Source organism: Mustela putorius, unplaced genomic scaffold (assembly GCF_011764305.1).
Source record: "Mustela putorius furo isolate JIRA1106 unplaced genomic scaffold, ASM1176430v1.1 tig00000127_pilon_pilon_pilon, whole genome shotgun sequence".
Classification (NCBI taxonomy): domain Eukaryota; kingdom Metazoa; phylum Chordata; class Mammalia; order Carnivora; family Mustelidae; genus Mustela; species Mustela putorius.
In genome coordinates this window covers 11,840,317-11,863,962 of record NW_025421288.1, presented here as the reverse complement: position 1 = coordinate 11,863,962, position 23,646 = coordinate 11,840,317, and the positions used below count along the sequence as shown (strand labels likewise).

General features: G+C 41.2%; 1 protein-coding gene across 1 annotated transcript in view; it reads right to left on the bottom strand.

Moving 5' to 3' along the window:
• The window catches only part of KDM2A (lysine demethylase 2A), a 112,078-nt gene extending 88,862 nt beyond the window's left edge, over positions 1-23,216 (bottom strand). The window contains 2 exon segments of the mRNA XM_045065655.1: positions 20,885-21,007; positions 23,112-23,216. Of these exon segments, the coding sequence (XP_044921590.1) occupies positions 20,885-20,926 (42 nt within the window). The 5' untranslated portion in view covers positions 20,927-21,007; positions 23,112-23,216.
• Between the last annotated feature and the right edge of the window lie 430 nt (positions 23,217-23,646).

Sequence of the window (23,646 nt, the reverse complement as noted above, 5' to 3'; positions counted from 1 at the left end):
TATAGGAACACCCAGTGAGAAAACCTATCTACAGCGATACACGTCAGCTACAGGGAAGGAAAGGGAAACTAACTGCAAACGGGCACCAGGGAACTTCCCACTGGGATGGAAATGTGTTCTGTATGCTATTTTGAATAGCCTCCACATTGTCAGAACTCACCCAACTGAACCCAAAACCTGTGCATTCTAATGTATGTGATATATATATATATATACATATATACATATATATATGTATATATATATATATATCTCAATTTTTTTAAAAATGACACTACGGATATACAACAGCAAAATCCAGAAGGTGGGAAATTCTGTAAGACTTTTTTCCACCAGAAAAGAAAAAGAAAAAAAGGGGAAAAACAACCAAAAGGTTAAGAGAGACTTCAGACACACAGCAACATACAAAACATACGGATGGACCTTGTCTGAAAAACGACACAACCAACCACTTTAAAAAAAAAATGATTTGGGGAAATCTGAACAATAAAGATATAAGAAATTGTTCAGGGACACCTGGCTGGCTCAGTCAGTAGAGCATGTGACTCTTGATCCCAGCATCGTAAACTCAAGCCCCACACTGGGTGTACAGGCTATTTAAAAATAAAATCTTGGGACACCTGGGTGGCTCAGTGGGTTAAGCCTCTGCCTTCAACTCAGGTCATGACCTCAGGGTCCTGGTCCTGAGTCCATAAAATGGTCAGGGTCCATAAAAGGGAACTTACTCAGTTTTACTCTGATACTGGTAATATGGCTATGCTTTTAAAGTCTTTGTATTACAGAGTATCATGAATGAATCTCACAATCTGGGGTAAAACAAGCCAGACACAAAAGAATACACACTATATTATTACATTTCTTAAAAGCTCAAAATCAAGTAAAACTAAATTATAGTGCTAGAAGTCTCCACTGGGGAAGAACAACAAACTAGTGATTGGGAGAGGCATAAGGAAGCTTATTTTTTTGTTTTGCTTTGTTTTGTTTTTAAAGATTTTATTTATTTATTTGACAGAGAGAGAGAGAGATCACAAGTCAGCAGAGAGGCAGGCAGAGAGGGAGAAGCAGGCTCCCTGCTGAGCAGAAAGCCTGATGCGGGGCTCAATCACAGGACCCCGGGATCATGACCTGAACCAAAAGCAGAGGCTTACTAACCCACTAAGCCACCCAGGTACCCCATGAGGAAGCTTCTGAGGTGGTGGCAATTCCAAATCTTGACAGAATGGTAGTTACAAGGGTGTTCTATTTTGTGATCATTCACTGAACTGTAAGCAGTCTATGTTGTATGCTCTTTTCTGTTATGTGCATTATACTTCACAAACTGTTAAGTTTAACTTTTACTAAAAACTTAGATATATAAAACTGAAGTATTTATAGATTAAATAACTAAATCCCATCTGGGATTTAATTCAAAGTAACTGAGAGGGAGTGGAGGACACAGATGAAAGAAGAGTTCCTCTTGTCAATGATTTTTGCAGTTGGTGATTAAGTATACAGTTCATTACACCAGTTTACTCTATACATGTTTACATCTTTCCGTAAGTTTTTTACTGCTTATAACCTCAATTATTGCACTTCTAGGGAACAATCATATACTCAGAAATGTAGAAAAACAAATACATAATTAAGTTCATTGTGTTTTTATTTTGATTGGCCCCCCAAGTGAATACAACATAATGCCCGATAACAGAAAAATGAACAAATAAATTAGAGGACGCCACAGTGTAAACTTGCACAAGAGTTTTTAGTGACATGTAAATGATAGTGATAAATTAGGGAAGCAAGATATAATTCTATATCAAGCATAATCTCAAGTATATAAAAATCCTTTTTTTAAAAGATTTTATTTATTTATTTGGCAGAGAGAGAGAGAGAGAGGGAACACAAGCAGGGGGAATGGGAGAGGGAAAAGCAGGCTTCCCGCTGAGTGGGGAGCCTGATTCAGGGCTTGATTCCAGGATCCTGGGATCACAACCCAAACCAAAGGCAAACGCTTAACGACTGAGCAACCCAGGCACCCCCATAAAAATACTTTTAGGCATGGTTTAAAAAAAAGAAGGAAGATATGCTAAAATGGTGATGCTGGTTAAGTTTGGGATCATGAGCGACTTTCTTCTATTTTTCACAACCAGCATATGTAACTTCTATCACTGGAGGGGGGACGGGGAGTCCTCTTAAAACTACTGATTCTATCAAAGTTGAGGGAAGAAAGCAAAAACATTAAAAAACTGTGGAGAGTTATCACTATTACATTCTAAAAGACTGATCAGTATGGAAAAAGGTAAACAAAATTTTACCCATGGGAAAATCCTATTTGAATTTTTCTCAAGTCCTTTGTATTATCCCTGTATTTAATTACAATTCTAGGAGTCTTTTTAGTATCAATTAATCCCTTAGTACAATTAGCCAATAAACTATTTTTAGAATTTAATAGCATATAAAAAAGCATTATACCCAAAAGAACTTCTTTTTCAGAAACTGAAGAGAAACTATTTCACAGCTAAGCCAGTGCTCTGGTTTCAAGTTGCTGTCAATGAACCTATCAGAGGCTTGTGAAATGAACAGATTTTGATTCAAATGGACATGTGTCAGCTTGCCATTCAATTCCCATTAGAGCTTCAGCAGAAGCCAATGAAGTTTACTAATAATGGGCAGGTATACACAATCATTCAAATGATTATTACAACAGAACAAGGTTGAGAAATTTTAGCCAATTGTTTTCTCTTTTCAGATGGGTATTAAAACTAAGTCTCTCACCAAATTAAGGAGCTACATCAGGTGATCAGAAAATTATCAACCTATGTAGAATGAGAAGGCTGTTCTTACACAGGGAAGGTTGAGAGGCAGAGATGTTCTGCCTTTCTTCATCTAAAACCACCACACACACTTGACCATGGCATTAGAAATTCCTATTCTACTTTTACACAGTGGGGTTCATTGGCTCACCGCTGGTATAAAGTCACAACCTGAGTTAAGATGGCACAAATATCAACGCAGGCTTTCTTGGGGTGCCTGGGTAGCCCAGTCATTAAGCGTCTGCCTTCGGCTCATGTCATGATCCCAGGGTCCTGGGATCGAGCCCCGCATCGGGCACTCTGCTCGGCAGGAAGCCTGCTTCTTCCTTACCCACTCCCTCTGCTTGTGTTCCCTCTCTCACTGTGTCTCTGTCAAATGAATAAATAAAATCTTTAAAAAAAAAAAACATAGCCTTTCTTGAATATGCTATTATAATGCCCACATGGATTCCATAAAGGGAGAAATGCAAAAAATATAATTTATTTAAATGATAAATACAATTGGGGAGCCTGGGTGGCTCAGTGTGTTAAAGCCTCTGCCTTCGGCTCAAGTCATAATCCCAGGGTCCTGGGATCGAGCCCCCCATCAGGCTCTCTGCTCAGCGGAGAGCCTGCTTCCTCCTCTCTCTGCCTGCCTCTCTGCCTACTTGTGATCTCTGTCTGTCAAAAAAAAAAAAAAAAGAAATGATAAAAACCTTTAATAAGGCTTTGTACAGAATTTTTATAATGCTTTTATAAAAAATTAAACTGTACACCCAATGTAGGGCTCAAACTCATAATCCTGAGATCACAAGTCACATGCTCTACCAACTAAACTAACCAGGCACCCCCAGAATTTTTAAAATATAGAATCTGAATAATTTTGTGTCACATATGAAGAACTGGTAAAAAACGAAATGAAGTACAGAAGAAAATGGGTCTCCCCAACTGTTTGTGTCCTCCATAACATAATGTTTGGGATGTTCCTAATATTTTCATAAATAACATAGAAGACAACATGGTGGTTAACACCGTGAACAGAGGGAGATAAACTGAGAAAGCTCACAAGCCAAGCGAATGAATGTTATATGATTAGCTCTGACTTGGACAAGGTAAAAAGTCTAGAAAAAAATTAAGCGATTCATATAGTAATTAAAATAAAATGGTTTCTGAACTAATTTTACCCAATAAAAATTCATCCAAATCTATACTGATACCTCATGACATTAGCCAAGAATCTCTGGTAGGGTTTTTCATAAAGTACACTCAATAATTGGCAAATTAAATATACTACCATAGACATAAAAATTAACATAAAAAATAAAAATTAGGGGCATCTGGGTGGCTCTGTTAGTTAAGGGGTGACTCTTAGTCTGGGCCTAGGTCATAATCTCAGGGTCCTGGGATTTGAGTTCCAGGTTGGGCTCCACACTCAGTGGGGAGTCTGCTGGAGGATTCTCTCTCCCTCTGCCCCTCCCATCATGTGCACATGTGTTCTCTCTTGCTTGCTCAAATAAATAAATCTTAAAAAAATAAAAATAAAAATTAGAGGCGCCCAGACGGCACAGTCCGTTGAGCCTCCGACTCTTGATTTTGGCTTGGGTCACGATGGGTCATGAGACTGAGCTCTGAGTTGGGCTCTATACCCAGTGCAGTCTCCTTAAGCCTCTCTCTCTCTTTCTCTCTGCCCCTCCCCCCAACTCTCACTCACTCATTCTCTCTCTAAAATAAATAAATAAATAAATAAGAAATATGATCGAGCCTCCGCCATGTTTACACTTCCTCTAATGTCCCCCCATTACCAACTGCAGAAGTACGTATTACTTTACATGAGTGACTCTTCCCATCTCAGATTCCCTCCCATTCTTATGTTCCAGTAACCCTCAACTACTGGCAATGATGTTTTGATCTTCTAACAGTCTCATATGTATTTGCTTCTGGATATGCTGGTTCCTCTGCTTGGAATTTCCTTCCTTGCCTTCTGACCTGCTCAGACAATACTTAATGTTCTAATACCCAACTTAGTAGTTACCTCCTCTTTGAATTTCTTCCTCAGTCATTCCTTCCTTTCTTTTGCTTCTGTACCTTGTACTTCCTAAATTTCATTTATCACAGTATAGCATAATTATTTGTCTATGTGGCTCTTATCAGAGTACAAGAACAGGATACAAGATATTCATTTCTGTATACACAATGTACTTATTAAACACCAACAGTAAGCCTGACGTCTGTTGAATAAATGAGCACAAAACTAAAGAACAAAACTTCTGAACTTATTATAATTCTTATAGTTTTGATAACCCCACTAAGAAATAGTTAATAGGCAGAAGACGTGGAGAAAGGCAATTATAATTAAAGAAAAAAAGAAAGAAAGAAAAAAAAAGCGTGGCACCTGGGTGGCTCAGTGGGTTAAAGTCTCTGCCTTCGGCCCACATCATGATCCCAGGGTCCTGGGACAGAGCCCCACATCGGGCTCTCTGCTCAGCAGGGAGTCTGCGTCTCCCCCCCCCCACCCCGCCCTCCACCTGCCTCTCTGTTACAAAGTCTGAGATGCTGCTATAAATAAAGGTACGAAAGGTAAATGGAAAAAAATGATACTGTTTTCTAAATCCTGGAACCATTCAACCAGGCAGCAACACTGTACCTTAAAAGTAGTTCTTTTTAGGAATTCCATTTCTAAAAGATTCCCTTTATTTAAAGAGAGAGTAAATTTGGGGCGCCTGGGTGGCTCAGTGGGTTAAAGCCTCTGCCTTCGGCTCAGGTCATGGTCTCAGGGTCCTGGGATCGGAGCCCCACATTGGATTCTCTGCTCAGCAGGGAGCCTGCTTCCTCCTCTCTCTCTGCCTGCCTCTCTGCCTACTTATGATCTCTGTCTGTCAAATAAATAAATAAAATCTTAAAAAAAAAAGAGAGTAAATTTAAATTCAAGGTATTAAGCCAAAACAATGGTGGAAATGGGCCACATATGAAACACTTAGCATGGCGCTGAGCACAAAATATACATCTGAGATAAGCTATTATTACACGGTTTCTACCAGTAAAGTGTGCAACTCACAACTCCCTGTGCAAGAAGTCAACGAATACCAACAATCAGCACTTTCAGTTCACAACAACCTGTTACAGGTAACACTGAGGCAAACATTTATCACTAAGAAATCTCCTTGGTAATCACTATATTGTACACCTGAAACTCATTCAATACTATGTGCTAATAATAATAAGCTCCTTGGTATAGGAAGTGCATTAAGTATATCTAACTGCTACTGCAAAAAACCAACCTCTACTGTTTGATGTCTTGTTCTGCCATAACACTCATTCAAGTCTGCCTCGTAAAGCCTGTACTTTAACTTTCCCTTCCTTTAATCACTCTTCAAGAAGAGTTTCCACTGATAGAAAAGCGCGTGTGTGTGTGTGTGGTGCATTCATACAGATATAAATACACATGCACATAGCTTGTAAGCCGCAGTCTTCCAACACTTCTGAACTGACTGCCTGATTCAGACAGTCCGGTTACACAGCTATGATCAGTTTAAAAACGTCCACAAATTCAACTGGTTGGAAACAACATGAAGAAAGCTTTAAAAATAACTTTAAGCTCTGAAGTTTAAATTAAGATGGTTAACTATGATTTTCTGGAACACACAGGAAACAGATAAACTGCCAAAGTAATTCCAGGGGTTCTCAAACTTCACCATCTACCAGAATCACCTGGTGGGCTGGTTGAACTCAGCCATCGCCAGAGTTTCTGATTCAGTAAGTTTGGGGTAGGACCTAATTATCTGCATTTCTAACAAGCTCCCAGATGACGTGGGTCAGGAGCACACTTTGAAAACAACTAGTTTAAACTATCAGAACTGAGAAAGACCTTGCAGATGAATAAAATAAAGCTTGGATAATAGCCTTCTTTCCATTGTTAGGTTCATTCCATTGTTAGGGTTCAGTTATTATGTTATACAATTTATGTATTTTTAGCAAGTGCACAACACATTTTGTTCAATTCAACAGATATTTTTCTGAACACTTAAATTAAGACATGATCCTTGCCTTAAAGAAGTCTACTCTAGGGGCACCTGGGTGGCTCAGTAGGCTAAAGCCTCTGCCTTCGGCTCAGGTCATGATCCCAGGGTCCTGGGATCGAGCCCTGCATTGGGCTCTCTGCTCAGCAGGGAGCCTGCTTCCCTACCTCTCCCTCTGCCTTCTTCTCTGCCTGTGATCTCTGTCTGTCAAATAAATAAATAAATATCTTTAAAAAAAACCAAACAAAAAAAGAAGTCTGCTCTAGCTGGATGAAAAGAGATTCGTGGTCAAGGGCACCTGGGTGGCTCAGGTGGTTGGTTAAGCATCTGCCTTTGGCTCAGGTCATGATCCCAGAGTCCTGGGATTGAGTCCCACATTGGGCTCCCTGCTCTGAAGAGCCTGCTTCTCCCTCTCCCTCTGCCTGCCTCTCCCCTGCTTGTGCTCCCTCTCTTTCTCTCTGTCAAATAAATGATAAATAAAATCTTTAAAAAGAAAAGAGGCTCATGGTCAAATAATTACAACATAAAGTGACTGGTCCCACAACAAAAATGCATATAAAGTGCCTCAGGAATTTAACTGAGGAGAACTCAAGAGGAGAGTATCTGCGGGCTTTGGAGGATAATTAGGAGCTCACCAAGAAGGCAGAATGGGGCTGGAGGGAGAGCATTTCAGAGATGCATATTCACGAAAAAATCCCTTCTAATGCCTACTGTGGACCAGACACTGTACCAAGCATGGGGATAAAACGGTGAGAAAAGGCATCATAGCAGCCTTTAATGATGCTTACAATCTGAAAGGGAAACAGACAATCAAACAATAATTCAAGTAAATAGAGCTGCGATAGGTGTCATGCATAAAAGATGTTTTAGACTATCCTATGAGAATTTGTAACTAGAAGATCTACTCAAAGAAATGCTTCCCTAAGAAAAGGGTCTGGAGAACAGTACCTTAGCATTCTATATACCATGTTCAAACAGTTGCACATGAAGAGTATTTGTAGACATTATTACTGTTAAGTGGACATTTTTGCCCTTTTGAAGTTCAAAGGAGGGATCTTGGTAAGCTACCACTCAACTCTTCAAGACAAAAGGACTGCCAATTAACTTCTTCAGGATGCCTAGTCTAGACTATGAATATTATGAGCCTATTATCCAGGAAACCCATTTCCTAATATCAACAAACAGGGGAACAAAACTAATTATGAAATTGGCCAGTGAACACAATATAAGAACAAGGGTAACTAGATGGTCTCAAGAAATGAACAGTCCATTCCTCCATTCTCTAATGACCAGAACAAGATGTGGCAAATTTTGTTCCTTGGCTCTCCTCTTTGATTGTTCTAACCACCATCTTTCTGATAACTGTCAGCACTGAAACACAGAAGGGAGATTAATTTTATTACATTATACTTTGTCTTCTGGAAATGTTAACCAACCAGCAACTTGAGTCTCAATGATATTAATGGTATTATGCCATATGTGTGCCAGGGAAGTCATGCCTTGTCCTCACAAAACATATAAAAAAGACATAATTAGGGGCGCCTGGGTGGCTCAGTTGGTTAAGCCCCTGCCTTCGGCTCAGGTCATGATCCCAGTGTCCTGGGATCAAGTCCCGCATCGGGCTCTCTGCTCAGCCAGAAGCCTGCTTCTTCCCCCCTCTCTCTCTCTGCCTTCTTCTCTGCCTACTTGTAATCTCTGTGTCTGTCAAATAAATAAATAAAATCTTTAAAAAAAAAGAAGACATAATTAAACTTTCTATCTTGTATCCAGTTAGATACCATTAGAGATAGGGAGAAAAAAACATGAGGATTTAGAAAAGGCTGCCTTCAATACACAGGGTTAAGGAAACAGTATTACAAAATGGCTTTAGAACATGAAAACTATGGTAGGGACAGGGAGACAAGATAGCATAAGTGTGTGGAAATAAAAACCAAGAAGGTAGTTTGGTTTGGCTGGAAGATAAATGAATGTAAGTGTAGCTAATAAGACCTTAGTAGTCAACTGGGGCCTGATATCAGGCTAAGGAATTTGTGCCTACAATGGCAAAACCCTTCAAGTTAACTAAGCACTTATAAACCCTTTCCAGGGACGCTTGGGTGGCTCAGCATCTGCCTTCTGCTCAAGTCATGATCCCACAAACCTGGGATCGAGCCCCACATTGGGCTCCTTGCTCATAGGGGAGCCTGCTTCTCCCTCTGCCTGCCATTCCCCCTGCTTGTGTTCTCTCTCTCTCTCTGACCGATAAATAAAAATCTTAAAAAAAAAAAAAATTTTCCGAAAGGTACGTTTTTATTTTCACTAATCCACACATGAAAAGTTAAAGTTCACAGGGGCGACCGGATGGCTCAGTCAGCAGAACATATGATTTCTGATCTCAGGGTTTTAAGTTCGAGCCCCATGTTAGGGGTAGAGTTTACTTAATAAAAATTTAAAAATAAAGTTTAAAAAATTTAAGTTAATCAAGGTTAAGTTTAATAACCTGAAATTCAAAGCCAGGTATCGTGAACCAAAGTCCAGTGTCCATCCCACACCACCACTGACTTTAAAGAGTAGGAATATTAACGGAGGATAGGAACTATATGATCTGAATCCTCGAAGCACAATATTAAAAAATAATGGTAAACATATGCCCTCCCCCGCAAAAAATCCAAGGAAGAGGCTATTACAATAGTCTAGACTAAGAGTCCAAACATTTGTAGTAGTAGTGAGAACTACAAAGAGATGAATTTCTCAAATTCATCTTAGCTACTGATTAGGTCTTAGCTACTGATTAAATTTGAAGGATAACAGAAGAAGGAATAACAGATGACAGTGCTATTAACAAAAAAATGCATCTTCCATCTTAAAATAAAACCTAACAAACAAAAACCTGAGAGAAACTTCTTTGGATCCTGCACTTTAACTTACAGCTATGACCTGCTCACCTTTTCTCTTCACAGCCAAACTTCTCTAAACTTCTTTTCATTCCCTGTCTGTTTAATCTGTTTAATCTCACACTTACTTTGAAGAATGTCTTCTGCTCCAAATGCCACTGAACCTCCTGTTTAAAATCACCATTAACTTCTATGTTGCCAAATGCAATGAAAATCTCCATCTTTAATATACTCAGCCTCTGGGTGGCATCCACCTCAGTTGATTACCCACCCTCCTTTTTTCACCATTGGTATGAAACGTCGTTTAAGAATACAAACTGGAGGGGCATCTGGGTGGCTCAGTGGGTTAAAGTCTCTGCCTTCGGCTCAGGTCATGATCCCAGGGTCCTGGGATTGAGCCCCACACAGCAGGGAGCCTGATTCCCCTCTCTCTGCCTGCCTCTCTGCCTCCTTGTGATCTCTGTCAAATAAATAAGCAAAATATTAAAAAAAAAAAAAAAAAGCGAAAACAAAAAAAAGAATACAAACTGGAGCCAGACAAACCTGGGTTCAAAAACCAGTAATCTCAATACTATGCAGCCATCAAAAGAAATGAAATCTTGCCATTTGCGATGACGTGGATGGAACTAGAGGGTATTATGCTTAATGAAATAAGTCAATCAGAGAAAGACAATTATCATATGATCTCCCTGATCTGAGGAAGTTGAGGGAACGTGGGGGGTTTGGGGGTAGGAAAGGAATAAATGAAATAAGATGGGGTCGGGAGGGAGACAAACCATAAGAGACTCTCACAAAACAAACTGAGGGTCGCTGGGGGTGGTGGGGGGTAGGGAGAGGGTGGTAGGGTTATGGACACTGGGGAAGGTATGTGCTATGGTGAGTGCTGTGAAGTGCGTAAAGCTGGCGATTCACAGACCTGTACACCTGGGGCTAATAATACATTATATGTTAATAAAAATATAAAAAACTATTAAAAAAAAAACCAACCCAGTAATCTCTCTAGTTATCTGGTAGTCTTGGACAAATTATATAGCCCCTTCTTATGTCATTTTCCTAATCTATAAAATTGAGATAATAAAAGCACTTACTTCATAGTTACAAGCATTAAATGAATAAAAACACACTAACACTTAACACAGCGCTTGATAAACTGTAAGTACAACAGTGCCTTGGCTTCCAAGACACCACTACTCTTGATTTTCCTCTCTGGCCTCCCTTCACTCCCTTTGTAAGCTACTCTATGCCTACCCAACTTTATTTACCAGACATATGCCAATGAGACACAGGTATGTGCCAAAAAACCCTTCCTGTGGTCCAGAATCACAGTCTGTTACCTACTCAAGAGTTCTACCAGATGTTTCACAGGTACTCACATTCAATCTGTTCAGACCTGCTCCAAACTGAGTTTATGCTCATGCCCTCAAATCTCCAGACCTGCTCTTCATTCAGTGTGCCCTATCTCAATAAAAGGACTATTACCACAAACTATTCACATGAGAAAACCTTGAGAGTCTGCTTACACATACTCCCTTAAAGTCACTCCCACACATCCAAGGAATCAAAGTCCTATGATTTTGTTTTCTAAGTATTTCTCAAAACCTCCCTACCTCCACTATGCGTATTCTCAACCATACTTCCCATCGTTTCTTACCTAAACCACTGTAGCAGCCTCCTAATTGGCCATCACCAAATCCATTCTCACTCCCTCCCTAATCCTTTCTCTAAAGTGCAGCTGTTACTAGTGCAAGCACATTACTCCTCTGCTAAACTTGTGCCTTCCCAGTGTCTTCAGAATAACGCCCTACTTGACCTGACCCCTTATTACTTTGTCAAGATTTTAACTCTCTCCTCCACATACTTCTCAGCAGTTAACACTAGCTCTTTTGGTTTTGTGTGGTTGATATGTTCTTCACATAGGTCAGATTCCTTCCAACCTCAGGGTTTCTCCATATGCTAATCACTTCCTTTTTGACAGGTTACCTCTTACTCATCCTTTAGGTCTCCCTTTTAAAAGCTTTCTCAGAGAAAGTGTTCTCTGATGCCTCCTCCCACTCCCGATATTTAGATTAGGTCACTTATTATACAGTCTCACTGCATCCTCTATTCACCTTTGTAGTCCTTTGCGTAACTGTAACTGACGTTACTAACAGAAGTACTCAGTTACTCCCCAACAGACTGGAAGCTTCACAACAGAGGGACCATGCCTGTCTTGGTTATCACTGTATCCCAAGAGTTTTGCATGGTGTCTGACGCAAAGCTAAGTGCTTGTAATATTTTCCCATTCATACCACAGGGCTTTGCATTAGCTGGTCCCTCTATCCAGAGCTCTGCTGACCCAGACCTGGTCCCTAAGTCTTTGAACTTCACAAGAATGGCTCCTCATCACTCAGGTCTCAGTCTCAAGATGCCATCTTCTCAGGGAGCCTTTAGGGATCATCAATCTCAAGGAACGATCCTCACCCTAATAAGTATAGATGACCCTTGAACAACATTGGTTTGAACCACAAGGGTTCATTTACATGCAGATATTTTTTGATAAATGCAGTACAGTACTTTAAATGTATTTTTTTCTTCCTCATGATTTGCTCAACATTTTCCTTTCTCTTACTTTATTATAAAAACACAAAGTACAAAAAATTATGTGTTGACTATATATGTTACAAAAGGCTTCTGGTCGAAATAGGCTATTAGTACTTAAGTTTTGGGGGGAGTCAAAAGTTACATGTGGATTTTCAACTGTGCAGAGGGTCAGGACCCTTAATCCCCACTTATTTAAGGGTTAAGTGTATTCCATCACCCTCTTAATTTCTTCAAAACATTCAGCACTACTTGAAACCACAGCATTTGGAAGTTACAAAAAAGTAAGGCCCAAGTAAAGTAGTTGTCACAGTGTAAGCGCCTAAAAAAGACATCTATGTAAATGAATCTCCTGAATGAGAAAATACTACCTGGGAACATCCAAAGTTCATCAACAAAAGATATACAAACTATCTTCCAACAAAGTCGAAAAAGAGGCAATCTAGGTTAGAAGGCTTGGGAGCCAGACTGCCCACTTTGAATCCTGATTCTTTCTCTTAACTGGATAACCTCAGACAAGTTACTTAATTGTAATATGCCTCAATTTCCAAACTAGAAAATGGGAATCACAGAACCTATCTCAAAGGGTTGCTTAAAATTAAGTCAGTTAATATGTGAAAAGTGCCAGTATCAGGCACAAAGTGTGCACTCAAGTAATGTGTACTATTATCCATCAGATTGGGCTTTTTCTTCCCTTGTCTCAAATATACGGGGTGAATTTTCCTTTATCTTATCCACCCAAAAAGGCTCACGATTTTTTGCTGTTGTTGTTCACCACACAACTCCAAGGGCATCTTTCAGACAGATTAAGATACGTGAATGGCACCTGCTGGAATTGTGAAATATGGTGGCACCATCCTCAAGTTCTGGCAACCCCCCAAAATGATGATGATCAGAGTATTAAGATGATCAAAAGACACAAGAAACAGAGAAGTACTTTGGAAACTATAAAAGTACTATAAATGATCACTGTATTTATGATGAATCTACAATCTTTTGAGGTGATTGTCAGAATCTTTAAGAGTGTGTTGGCCAGATTACTGCCCTGAGAGGGTTGTGTATTCCAGGGCTCTAAAGAATGGATTAAGGTTGAGGCTACATATTGAATTCACACTGAGGGCCACAACCATCTCTTGAAACTGTTTCTTTTTTCTTTTTTTTTTTTTTAAGATTTTATTTATTTATTTGATAGAGAGATCACAAGTAGGCAGAGAGGCATGCTGAGAGAGAGGAGGAAGCAGGCTTCCTGCTGAGCAGAGCCCGATGCAGGACTCGATCCCAGGACCCTGAGATCATGACCTGAGCTGAAGGCAGAGGCTTAACCCACTGAGCCATCCAGGCACCCACTTTCTCTTCCTTTCCATTGCTACTAACTAACCCCCAGAACAGTTATTCTCAAACTTCTGCTTATATTGAAATCACCTGGCTTGTTAAAACCCAGATTGCTGGGCCCCAATCCCAGAGTTTCTAATTCATTAAATATAGGGTAGGGCCCCCTAAATGTACTTCTAACATGTTCCCAGATACCCAGATAATGCTGATGCTGCTGATGAGGGAACCACACTACAAGAATCCCTGCCCTAGAGATCAGGTACCTGATACTTATTTCAATATTCTTGGACATGTCCCTGACCTGAAACTGCAAAAACATTACTCCACTTTGATCAAATTACCATCTGATTAAAAACAAACCACAACTTCCAATAACTCTCTATTTTCCATGTCTGGCCTTCGTAATTGTTTAAAATGTGCTCCCAATATTATCAACAGTGCCTTCCAAAACAAATCTTCTACTTTAGTCCTATGAATCTAATGAATGTCCTCAGACTAGGCCTTATAAGCACCCCATTCCATAGCAAAGCTTATGCTGTCTTTGCCTCCGGCAAGGCCACCCCCTTCCCTCCTCCTCTCTACCTACCTGAAGGTGGCCTTCACCACTGTTATTTGCCAAAACCACTTGCTTGGTCACTATCTGCTGCCTTTTATCTTTATGGCTTAAGTTTTTACCAAGTACTCACAGATAGAGAAAACCCCCAAGAATCTAAAATTTAAAACAGAAAACAATGACATGAGTGACAGGCATAAATAAAAAGTCTGACATATATACAAACAGCACAAATACTGCTCCGTTACTAGATCAAATGCAGTAAGTTCAAAGTTCACAAAAAGAATGTGCCACCTTTTTCTAGACATGATGAAACACTGACTGTCAAATATTTGTAACTATCTCATTTAGGATGTTAAGATATCTGTGAGGGAAGAAATTTTAAAAGTAGCCTCAAAAAAACAGAAAGGACTCGGGCTACAACTTCCTTTAACAGGAATTGGTATCATTGGTTTTCTGTATGAAATAACACAAGAAACATGAGGTTCAAGGTCTGATTCCCCCCACCCCCACCAACTCTGTGATCTTGGGCAAGTCACAGACTAAAACTCTTATTTCCATAATAAAAAAGAAATTAAAATTTAAAACTATACCATCTACCTTACAGGCCAGTTTTGAGGATTAAACAAGGTACTGTGTATGAGAGAACTTAGCCCAGTACTCAGTACATACATACTGAATTTGTTGATGTAAAACCAAAATGGGACAATAGAGTATTATTCCAAAAATGAGTTCACATAGAGCAAATCTAGTCAAGGATGTCCATTTACCAAGAAGAAAAAAAAAATTTTTTTTGAAGATTTTATTTATTTATTTTAAAGGTGGGGTGAAGCAGATGGGGAGAGAAAGAGAGACAAGCCAACTCCTTGCTGAACGTGGAGCCTGTTGCAGAGCTCAATCTCATGACCCAGGAATCATGACCTGAGCCTGAGCTGAAGCCAAGAGTCAGCTGCTTAACCAAATGAGCCACCCAGGCACCCCAAGAAGAAAAATTTTAAAGGACATAAAATAATGGTATGTTTCTCTGTATGGAATACAGTAAATATATCAATTCTTTGACTTTTTTAATGGCCAAAACTAGGACTTCAGAATAATACAAAATATCATCACTTGCAACTTCACAACTTTAAGATGGTCTAAAACCCAGCAAAAACCTCGAAACAGAAGATTTTTACAGGATTAAGGGAAGAACTTAAAATTCAGACTGAGCTTTTAAAGTTAACTAGACTTTTTTTTTTCATTTGTTCTAATGGCCCAAATACTATAAATGTGTTCATCTGGCATGTGTGCTAAGTATAAATTTTTTCTGTCACAGCTTAAAGCTTCTGGTTCTATGCACACTGCAAGACCTAATATCCAGATATTCTGCTCATGCCTACACACCAAACCCTCCTTCATTCTAGTGACTTATCACTGGGCCTCAAGAAAACTGGTAGCAAAGAAAAGTATTTATCAGGGCTTTCAACAAAATCAACAGATACTTATCAAGCACTTTCTGTGTTGTAGATGGAATACTTTCTCTTTTTTTGAAGCTACTTATTGAGCACTTTCTGTGTGTCAGGCATTATTTGAAGCATCCAGTATATACCATAAACAAAACAAACTCCCAACTCTCAAGGAGCTTACACTCCAATGGAGACGCACAAACAAAACAAACAAGTATGATAATGACTAGTGCTCAGCAAAATAAAACAAGAGAAAGTGATAGGGCTTAAATACAGTCCTCATTATGGGTCCCCAAAATGCAGCTTACTATGGAAAACTGATGCATAAGAATAAAGAATTAGTTCCCTCATTATCTGCATTTTGAATCACCCAAAAATGGGCAACAAGTTTTTCCTACATCTCCAGGAAGGAGGCTGCAACACTCAGAACAATGTACTCCTCTACCATCACAGACTGAAGGTTAAATCTAATTAAATAATTATAAATAAACAAATTCAACAATTTAGACCATCTATAACTTTTTTCCAGTTGTTAACAAAATGACACTTTCAAGATACGGAAAATATGGCTTAAAAAAAGAAGGATTTCATTTTGCCAAGTCCATTCCTGGTCAGAAAAACCTTACTTAGAGTGGGATCATTCAAAGTGGGACTGTTTATAAAAGGGATAGTCTGGTAAATACTACTGAATCTTGGAGGACAATCTGTAAGGGTAATCCAAAGAATGGTGAAAATATCATTATGGCTTCAATGCCCCCAGTTTCTTAAAAAAGATAAATGATTTAGCTATTTCAAAGAAAAACATATGTAAGAAATAAACAGCATTGAACATCTAACAGTATAATAACACCCTTTAGAAAATCTCTTATCTCATCATCAACATTGACAATCAGGAATTCTCAAGAAAATCAACATCTCCTTCATATAAGATTCCGTAACTTCTCTTACCCTGAAGTATACTGTCTTCACTTTCTTTTACATTGGTTCAGGTGTCCGTTTATTTCTACAATTGCCTTTGGCAGGAGCCAGTGAATTTTTCCATACTAAATGTAATGATATGTATAATATATTATACAAGTTGAGGACACATAGTCCAGTGTATTAAAATAAATAACAAGGCGCCTGGGTGGCTCAGTGGGTTAAGCCTCTGCCTTCCACTCAGGTCATAATCTCAGGATCCTGGAATCAAGCCCCACATCGGGCTCTCTGCTCAGAAGGGAGCCTGCTTTCCCCTCTCTCTCTGCCTGCCTCTCTGCCTACTTGTGAACTCTGTCAAATAAATAAATAAAATCTTTAAAAATAAATAAATAAATACCAAAGGTCATCTTTTCCATTAAAAATGAAAAAAGTCTCTAATTAAAACGATACTACGTAGCATATAAATGGTATTCAGATGCATGCTATTTTGCCCTTGATTTTCTTTCTTTTTTTTTTTTAAGATTTTATTTATTTATTTATTTGACAGAGAGAAATCACAAGTAGATGGAGAGGCAGGCAAAGAGAGAGAGAGAGAGAGAGAGAAGCAGGCTCCCTGCTGAGCAGAGCCCGATGCGGGACTCGATCCCAGGACCCTGAGATCATGACCTGAGCCGAAGGCAGCGGCTTAACCCACTGAGCCACCCAGGCGCCCTGCCCTTGATTTTCTATGCAATTAAGGATTACTCAGAATTGGTATGATTTCAAAAACCTAAAAGATCATCAATTATAATTGCTAAGGATCTAACTAACATCTTAGATAAAGTAACTGTAAGACATTATGCTGAATATTCCCTACAAATCAATACTTAATATACATGGTCAGAAACAAACAACTAAAACTACTCCAACACTTTGGCTACCGAAATAAAATGCAGAAAAAAAGAAGTTCCATCTTTAGTACTCGTCAATATTTCTCAAAAAAGTCCTCCATCTAAATTTACTAGAAATACAGAAATAAATAATCTTCACCTCAGGACAATCAAACATCCACCCATCACCAAAGCTGAAGCTTCTACCCCTCTCACTTGAATACCCTTTCTAGGTACATCATCGTGCCTTAGAGATCTGTCTGGCTTTGTTCTAGGAATCCATATACAAAATGACTCATCTTCTCATTAAAGAACAAAACTATGTCTTGCTTAAGAATAGTCAAACATCATTCATTTCCCACATTGCAAAACAAGCATTCTAGTTCCAGAAAGTAGAGCTTATGCCCCAAATCTATACATATACACCATCTTCAAAGGTACAATTCTCTTCCATATGTAATAGTAAAGTTTAGCAAGAGGCAAGCCATTTTTTTAAACTAACTATTTCTGACTTTAATTACCTGTCACAAAATTGATATAAACATATCAAAATTTACCAAATTCAGCCTGTGCACTTGAAATAGCTATCTCAGTAAAAAGCATTAAAATGACTTACTCAATTTTTAACAGTAGTCTTACTAGTAAGAATACAACTTTTCTTTCTCTCAAAGATAGGTAAATGGTCCCAAATACAATAAAATCATTCTGAAATGAGTCTGGACTCAGACTTTTTTTTTTTTTAGATTTTATTTATTTGACAGAGAGAGAGATCACAAGCAGGCAGAGAGGCAGGCAGAGAGGGAAGGGGAAGCAGGCTCCCCGCTGAGCAGAAAGCCCAATGCTAGATGCTGCAGGGCTCGATCCCAGGACCCCGAGACCATGATATGAGCCAAAGGCAGAGGCTTAACGCACCGACCGACAAAGGCACCCTTGGACTAGGACTTAATACTGATATTGTCTCTCGAAAGGCTATTTTAGAGGCGTATCATAAGGGATGACCATTTAGGTTTTGTCCCTTAAAACAACATGGAAGTAACATTTAGTAAAACTAAAATCAATGTACCAAGTAACCCATTTCAATTCGACAAATATATATTGCATGAGGCCACACAAATTTTAATCAGTAAGCTAAGTAAACCTGTCATTTGTCTCTCTTTCAAACTTTGTGTTTTATGGCCAATACCTGCAAAACAAAGTAAGTTCTATACTTTGACCTACTTTAAAGACAGACACAGTGTTTAAAAACTACTAACTACTATAAAAATTAGCCATTATAGTAGTCTTAAAATTCCTCAAATGAGATCTAACTTAACCAATGTAACATGAGGACTCACCACAGAGACAAACATTAAAAGTCTAATAGGCAAACTTTTCACTCGAATAAACTGCCACTATGCTCTCAAATCAAAAAAGTTACGTTACAGGGGCACCTGGGTGGTTCAGTGGATTAGGCCTCTGCCTTCAGCTCAGGTCATGGTCTCGGGGTCCTGGGATGGAGCCCCGCATCGGGCTCTCTGCTCAGCGGGGAGGGGAGCCTACCTCCCCCTCTCCCTCTGCCTGCCTCTCTGCCTACTTGTGATCTCTGTCAAATGAATGAATGAAATCTTAAAAAAAAAAAAAAAAAAAAGTTATGTTACAGAAGTAATTTACACTTCAGATGTAATTCTGTCATGTAATCTTAGAAAAAGACATCAGTCACCCTAAACTTCAGAATTATTACCCAAAATTCCAAGATTCCCCCAAATATCCGATGCCCTCTCATACAACACATGAACCAAAAACAAAATATGCTAGATATGGAAAGGGTTAATGTGTGCAACAGGTAGCAATCACTTTACAATTAAAAAAAAAAAATCTTACCAGGACAAAAGTCAGATTCCCTGGATTTCTACCACTACCTTCCTATTTTGTTAAAAAATGTGAACTTTTTCTGGCTGAATGAAAAGCTCATCCTTTGAAAGACTGGATCCCAAGATCCAAGATCCTTCAAGTATTTACATAACAGCTCAACAATTCTGCAAGTCTGACATGATAAAAATGATTCCCCATATAGCTGGGAATAACCACCTGGGAAGAGAACTCTACAGCATCCTCTTTCTTCTCCTATGGTCCCAAAGAAAAGTTTAAGGAATGTCAAAACAAGCACCCAAAATTTCACTACTGACATACGTAGTTTATTTCTGAAAGTAAAAGAATAAGAGTTTATTTCTAAAAGTTAAAGAACTGGGACACCTGGGTGGCTCAGTGGGTGAAGACGCTGCCTTCAGCTCAGGTCATGATCCCAGGGTCCTGGGATGGAGTCCCACATCAGGCTCCTTGCTCAGCAGGGAGCTTGCCTCTCTCTCCGCCTCTGCCTGCCTCTCTGCCTGCTTGTGTGCTTTCTCTCTCTTTCTGACAAACAAATAAATAAATAAAATCTTTAAATAAATAAATAAAAGTTAAAGAACTATATTCTCAATATATGCTTTAAGAGACGAGGCAAATCTCTGGAATAAGGCTTGCCAGAACATACATTCCTGCTGGATATACTTGAACTCCACACCTTTCTAACAGTCACGTTTAAACAAAGTAGCCTTTTCTCAAAAAGAGTGGAGATCATCAGAAAATGATTACAGAATCAGTCTGTTTTCCTCCAAACTCAGTCTAAAATGCAGAGCCAAAGAAAACCACCATAAATTCCTTTAGTAATCTTTTAGGTCTCTCAGTTCACCAAATTTCACATAATACAGACAATTCTTTGGCTTTCCCCATACCTTACTCTAAAGATACAAATGCAAATTTCTGAAATGAATATATGGTGAAAATATTAATAAAGTTCTCTTTGACTAGGGGATACAAAAACCAAATTTTTAAACTCCAATAGGGAAACACTGAGAGGAAAGTAGGGCTTAAAGAAAGAAATATTCATATGCACATACAAGCAAATTCCCTCCAAACCATTACTAAGTAAAAATTTCTTTCAACATGATGTATCTTCATACTTCCTTCCCAAAATACAAAATATAGAACTTCTGGTATTCTACCCTTTCTCAATCAATCCCCACCAACCCTCTAAACCTATCAGTGTTACTTGTGTTAAAAATAAAAATAAAATCCATAGTTCTACCCCCCAGATCAAAGCCACAATCCTGACATACCATAATCTATAAAAATGATACAGAACTATCCTTTCTCAGTTTTGTCCCTAAAATTTACATTCTAATCTAACTTAGATTACAGTGTCAGTATTGCAAAATTAGTAATCCCTGTCACAATGTAATCCACAAAATCCTTTGATTTACAACAGTTTCTATAGAAGTTAAGGCTACATACAAGTCCGTTTCCAAACAGGATGAATATTAAGGCTCTAACTACTTGGCCTAAAAACCAAATGAGATATTAATACACCATCTCTCCTCTGGTATACAGAAAAGCCACCTGGAAAGTTTTAATCACAGTAGGTTCACAAATGGAGACAAAACAGTTATTGTACTTCAAAATTGAAAAAAAAAAAAAGAGAGAGAGAGAAAAAGAGAGAATAAAATACTAACCAGTCTCTGGCTGTAACGAATCCTTTCTTCTTCGGGTTCCATCTCTCACTCTTCTGTTGAAATTACTGTGAAGAAACCACTCCAGGGCTGCCTTCCTCTTCCTTGGGAACCAGGTTTACAACACTAAAGAATAAGGATAGAAGCAAAGATGAGAACTCATCCCCAAACTCAAGCTTTCTTTTCACAGGAGGGGGATTTAAGATGTGTGTAAGTTAAAGGCTCTCTGACAAATCTGGTTCCTCCTCGTCAGTTCAGGACCCCTCTGCTCTGGGGCAAGTGTTCCCCTGCCACGACCAACATTAATCACATTACAACTGTCTGAGGCCTAGGCAAAAGGAGATGATGTTGGTTTCAGTTCCTTGTGGATGGGCCACACACCACTGTTTCTTCCCCACAGGATTACAATAAGCCAGCCTCCCCTTGATGGCAGCAGTGGCAAAAAAAGAAAGGGGGGGGGGGCCTTTTATCTGTAGAGAACTGACCAGGTGAAGCGGGCACTGAACAAATCCAGATCCCAACCAAATTAGCTCTCTCTCACGGGTAATTAGAAACTAAAAGGAAAAAAGGGCAGACTATGATTAAAAAAAAAAAAAAAATCAGGATAAAGAAAGATTCCAAAACAATTTCCCATACCCCTCTAGGAAAGCCTCACACAATCGTCGCCTTCCTTCCTAGAGTCCCTGGATCTTTTCATTCCCAAACCAACACTCCACCCCAACACAAGATGTAACTCTGAAACAAATTCAAGAGAGTTGCAAATCAGGGACAAAAATCACATTAGATCTTTTTGAATAAAGTAATAAAATGACCGAATCCATCTACAGAAATAAGTAAAATACAGCTTTCCAAAAATTACGACCGAACTGCGCGAGGGTCGAGCGGTAATGCCAAGAAAGGTTTTTTCTTTTTTTCTAAATATTCTCAAGGATAATGGCTTCCATAGGGAATGCAGATATTTTTTTTTCCTTTTTGCAACTACATTACAGCCACGTTAATAGCATCCTTTCAAAACTGCTACGAGACCAAAGGACCCAATGACACAGTTTGCAAGAGCAGTTCGTGGCGGAGCCCTCCTAGAGGAAGCCCTTGTCCCAAGTCGGGAGGAAAAGAAACCGTGTTTGCACCCCTGGGCGAGGACCGCCGGGGACTGAAAGCAGCCAGGGCCGGAGAGGAAAAATGGCAAATCTCGCTGGGCCCCCCGAAGGTAAGGCGCTTCAATCGTTCACCCATCGGAAAAAGAAATAGAAACTTTACATTAAGACTTCAGATAACACGGTGAACCAAACTTCCAGGGGGAAGGCCTAGGAGGGGGAATCTCACCGGGGATTTTGCTCGTGAGTTCTTGTCCAAGTGAGAAGTAAAAGATTCCAAAAACTGAGAGGAAAAATTAAATCCCAAACGTCGTCTTCGTTTTTTTTCCGTGGATCAACCCAGTATCCAGAGAGGGTCAGAGCGACCCGGAAAAAGAGGAAACAGTTGCTGAATCAAACCTCCTCTTCAAGCTTCGGAGACCGGGAGTCGGAGGCGTCAGGAGAGGGGAGCGCGACCCCTCGGCGCCGAGCCCGGGGCGCCCCCGCCTCCCCCGGGCCAGCGGTCAGCAGCCCGTGCCCGAACCCCGGGCCAGCCCCGGCCGCGGGGAGCGCCCTCTTCGCTGTGCCCTCGGCGAGCAGCCGCCCGGCCGCCTCCGGATCCCAGGAGCGGCGGCCGATCAGCTGAGACCGGCCGGCCCGAGGCTCCCCGCGCCGCCCCGGCCCCCCGGAACGCGGGCCCCGGCCCCGGGGGGCGGAGAGGGCGGGAGCGGCGCGGCGCGCCGGGCTGGGGGCCCGGACTCCCCTCGCGTCTCCCCCTCAGCCCGGGCTCCGCGCTGCGGGACGAGCCCCCGGCTACTCCCCAGTCGCAGAGGAGGGATTCCGGGGGATGGGCCCCCTGGCGTTGCCCCTCCTCCCGGAGCGCCCCCTGCCCAGGATAGACGGAGCGGCGACAGGCCCAGCCGCTGGGAAGGTGCTCTGCGAGCCGCAGCCGCCGCCGCCGCCGCCGCTGCCGCCGGGGAGGGGTGTTGTTTCCCTCACACAGGAGGAGCCGCTGAAGCAGCCGCCGCCATTTTGAACCCGTCAGACTCTCACATACACACAGCTCTCCGCGGCGCACTGCGCAGGCGCCGCCCCCCCACCCCTCCTCCGGCTCGCCTCCACCCCCACCCCCCTTCAAGCCTCCCTTCGTTTCTTACCGCTCTCCCGGGCGCACGTGAACGCGCACGCGTCACTCCCCTCTAACGCGGACACTCCGCGGCGCGCGCACGCGCGGATGCGTCGGCCTCGAATCGCCCGCGCCCGGCGACGCCGACGCGGCTCCCCGCCCCCCTTCGCGTCAGCCTGCCCGCCCTCCCGCCGGCCCACCGCCCCCGCTCCCCCCAGGGCCTTCTTCCTGGGCTCGGGCCCGACCCGCTGCTCGCGCCTGCGCGCAGACCAGGATCCTCCTCCGCGCGCCCTCCCCTCCCACACGCCCTCGCTCGAACACATACACACTTCGCCTCTGTGACCCCGCCCCTCGCCGGCCAGCTGCGGCGGCGGCCCTCCCCCACCTCTCCCGGGAGGGTGGTGACCCCCCCGACCCCCCACAAAGCACAACAACCCCCCCAAGCAGAAGGGAGAAGCGCCCCGTTCCCCTTCAACCGCCCTTTGCCCCAGTCGGCCCGTCACAGTCACACAACCTGAAGGCCGGATGGCCTGGGCCAGAGCGGCCGTTGCCCGCCTGAAAGCCGG